Source organism: Papaver somniferum, unplaced genomic scaffold (assembly GCF_003573695.1).
Source record: "Papaver somniferum cultivar HN1 unplaced genomic scaffold, ASM357369v1 unplaced-scaffold_15, whole genome shotgun sequence".
NCBI lineage: Eukaryota > Viridiplantae > Streptophyta > Magnoliopsida > Ranunculales > Papaveraceae > Papaver > Papaver somniferum.
Genome location: NW_020624376.1, coordinates 5,766,760 through 5,770,503, shown reverse-complemented (window position 1 = coordinate 5,770,503; position 3,744 = coordinate 5,766,760). Strand labels below are relative to the sequence as shown.

The window sequence follows — 3,744 nt, the reverse complement described above, 5'->3', positions numbered from 1 at the left end:
AGAAATGGGAAGTTTTGTATTAGTGCTCCATAATCACCTCCATAACTTGTTGGTACCACATTGAATCTTGTTTATCCTTTCCAAAACATAGGTTGGGTTTCACCATATAACTTTGCGTAGCTGCAAACCTTGAAAATATCAAACATTGTCAACGATCTCCAAGATTCTTGAGCTTTCAGGTTTAGTTTCAAACATATATCCTCTGATCAATTACAAAAACAATCTGTTCATATTCAATTAAATGGCGATTAGTACTAAAACAACCATAATCAATGGTCATGGTCATTCATCATCAACAGGTACAACAACATTGGTGGCAGTGGCAGTCAAGGGAAGTAGTAGTATGGGTAGTCGACAAGCTGTTTCTTGGGCGGTTGATAATCTTATTCTCATTGCGGATCGATTTGTTCTTGTTCATGTCATGCCTCCCATCAATTCTATTCCAACTCCATGTACGATTCATTTTTTCTAAATTTTATGTGTTGAAAGTGCTACCCTATGTTGTTGATGACCATGTGTAATCTTTTGCAGCAGGAGATCGTATCCATAGCAACGAAATGGATCCGAGCATAGTAGCCATGTATAGGCAAGAAAAGAAAGCAAAATGTGAAGAAATCTTTCTCCCATTTAAAACATTCTGCAGAGCGAAGGAGGTTTGTTCTATGAATCATGGCATGACCCTTTTTTCCAATTTACTTGACGTTGTCTAAATTTCGGTTTTATTTTATATCCTCTATAGATGGAAACTTTGGTTTTGGAGGATGAAAATCCAGCTTTTGCACTCTTCAAGTACATTACAACATCCGGTTGTAACGATCTGGTATTGGGTTCTTCTAATTCTTCGAATTACCGTGGAAGGTTGTACCAATCCTGACTCTGTCCTTCATGATCTTGATTTTAGAGACATTTTAGGAGTAACTTGGATATTTTTGTTTCGCAACCAAACAGGAAATTGCAGGGTCAAGATGTGCCAACAACACTTATGAACTTTGTCACCAATACATGCAACATATTCGTCGTATCAAGAAACAAAGTCATCTCAAAGTTGATAGATTCCTACCGCCCTAATCCTGGTATTCGCAAAACAAAATACTCGGTTCTGTAAGTTGTTGTTTCCATTCTTCTCGTCTTATATATTCTCTGGCATGATTGTTTGTAGAAAAGGGGGAAGAAAATAGTTCATTTAGTCGGACCGGAAACCATAAATATTCAGTTACTATTAATGGACAAGTATCTACTATCCATCCTCCTGTAGCATCAGAGTATGGTGACTATTCGGAAGCATCAGTATCAGAAGTCTTGACAGACGTACCTTCTCGAAGATTGACCAATGGTGATTCTTTCGCTGGTGCGACAGTAACTTATAATCAAGCAATGAACCGCCAGATGAGCCGCACAAACGGAAAGAAGTACTTGTTAGGATCTCCAATGGGTAAAGAACGACACGATTTTGCGGCTTCAGCTTTTAAGGAGTCAAAGAAGGTAGTAGATTTTATGGAATTTTGATCACCTGCTTCTTTCTTTCCTTTGTGACGCATCATTGGAACTGATCATCTTTCTTGTGCAGTTTGAGCTTCAAAGTAAGTTAGCCGTATTACAATCTGAACTTCGTCATACTCTCGAAATGTACGAGAGAGCTTGTGAAGATCTTGTACATGTAGAAAAGAAGGTGATCAATCTGTAATGAGTTCCATTTTTAGTCCACGACTACAATGAACTGAATCTCGGTTTTGATTCGGGTATTAATATTACAGGTTCAGTCGGTTTCCGCTGAATGTGTTGAAGAAGCGTTAAAAGTACGAGCTGCAATCGAAAGAGAAGAAATGTGGAATAAAATTGCTGAAGAGGAGAAATCGAAATACTTAGAAACTACAAAGGAACTTGAAGTGGCAAGACAAATGCTCGCGCAAGAAGTTAACGAAAGACATAAAAACCACAAAGGAACTGATGTCCTTCCTGAGATCAAAAGGTTCTCGAATGTCGCAAGTGTTCAGTTACAGAAGGCTGATAATCTTATGCCAGGCCACTATATCTGTCCCATACTTCAGGTATGGATTATGTAAACGCCTGCAGTAACGTCGAAACGTCCATTCCATCTAACTCTCATCTAAATGTGTCGTACACTAATTTGTTATCACTTCATTTGGTTTTGGGGTATTGCAGGAAGTAATGGAGGATCCACACATTGCAGCCGACGGATATACGTATGAGCACTCAGCAATCCAGAAATGGGTTGAGAAGCAAAAAGTATCCCCTGTAACAAGAGTTATGCTTCCTCATATAAGATTAATCCCAAATCTTACTTTACGGGATGCGATACAAGAATGGAAGCAGCAACACCTTCAACGTTCCTAAATGAATACGCGTTCGAATTGCCATGATTGGACTGAGAATTTTCTCATTCAAGTAGTGTACATTAATTCACGGGTGTGTTGAAATTCCAATTTTGTGATTCTTTGTTGTAATAATGTGAACAAAAATGGGGCAAAATGTAATAATGTGAAATCTAATTGGATATACGAAAGAACATAATGATCAACAAGTGCTTCAGGAATATATCTCTAAGGCCTATTCCTATGCATATGGCAAATATCATGTTTTGCCATATATGCACCCATTATGGGTATGCCAAACGGCCAACTCATATGCCTACATGGCAGAAATAACATATAGGCATGTACGATAGAGTTTCCAGCGAGCGATATCCAGCGCTCGCTGGTCTTTAAAGCGCCAGCGCTAGTCAAGCTATTGCTCGATTCTCTGGTCATCGCTTATCAGATCTTCATCCAACGGCTACTATTTCCCCCCCTATAAATATGTAGTTTCAATCTCATTTCAACTCACACCAGAATTTCTAAATCTCTCTAGAATTTCTCAATCTTCTTCTTCTAGTGTAGCACAGATAAGGGTAACAGGGATAGGTTTAAGTTTCGTCAGAAACTTAATTAAATCTGATTCAAGGATCAAGATTTAAGAGATAAAAGTTTATAATCAAATCAAATTGATAATAATAATATTGATAATAAGATGTGTCTTGTAAACAAGAGTCCCAGCCTTTATATAGACTTACATGAACTGATTAAAGGAAAGAGTTTGACATAAACTAGAAAAGGAAATACTTGCGAAGCAAACTAACTTAAAATGACTTAAGGGATCAACAGTCATAGTTAATCCAAAAGCTTGAGGTCAACTGTTACAGTTGATTCAGAAGAAAAGGATCAACAATCATTGTTGATACAGAGAAAGATGTACTACATCAGTCCCCCCTTCTTGAAAGAAACTCGCCCTCGAGTTAAAGTATAGAAAGAACTTCATTCTCTCCATGGAATTTGAATATTTCTTGCATATTGAAGATATTAGAGATGTTCCAAGTCGATGGAAGAGCAATAACATAAGCACTGTCACTGATTTTCTTCAAAATCTTGAATGGTCCATATTTCTTCATCTTGGTCTTGTTATAAGTACCAGTAGGAAATCTTTCTTTTCTGAGATGAATCATAACCAATTCTCCTTCACCAAAAGTTTTAAGTCTTCTATGCTGATTGGCATCGTCCTTGTACTTGTTGTTAGAATCTGCAAGCTTTGACTGTACCTCTTGATGTATGAGTGAAGCTTGCTCAACAAAGTTATCTGCCTTAGCATTTGATTTACGCAGCTTGGGAAGTACCACCAAATCTAAAATATGATTAGGAACCTTAGAATAAACAATCTGAAAAGGTGTCTTACCTGTAGATCGATTAACTG

At 37.6% G+C, this 3,744-nt stretch overlaps 1 protein-coding gene across 1 annotated transcript; it reads left to right on the top strand.

Moving 5' to 3' along the window:
• The first annotated feature begins 241 nt into the window (after nucleotides 1-241).
• LOC113335737 (U-box domain-containing protein 34-like) lies at nucleotides 242-2,355 on the top strand. The gene is made up of 8 exons (XM_026581750.1): nucleotides 242-452; nucleotides 532-653; nucleotides 740-858; nucleotides 949-1,073; nucleotides 1,160-1,482; nucleotides 1,568-1,669; nucleotides 1,755-2,048; nucleotides 2,164-2,355. The coding sequence occupies exons 1-8, from the start codon at nucleotides 242-244 to the stop codon at nucleotides 2,353-2,355; spliced, it is 1,488 nt and encodes a 495-aa protein (XP_026437535.1).
• The last annotated feature ends 1,389 nt before the right edge of the window (nucleotides 2,356-3,744 follow it).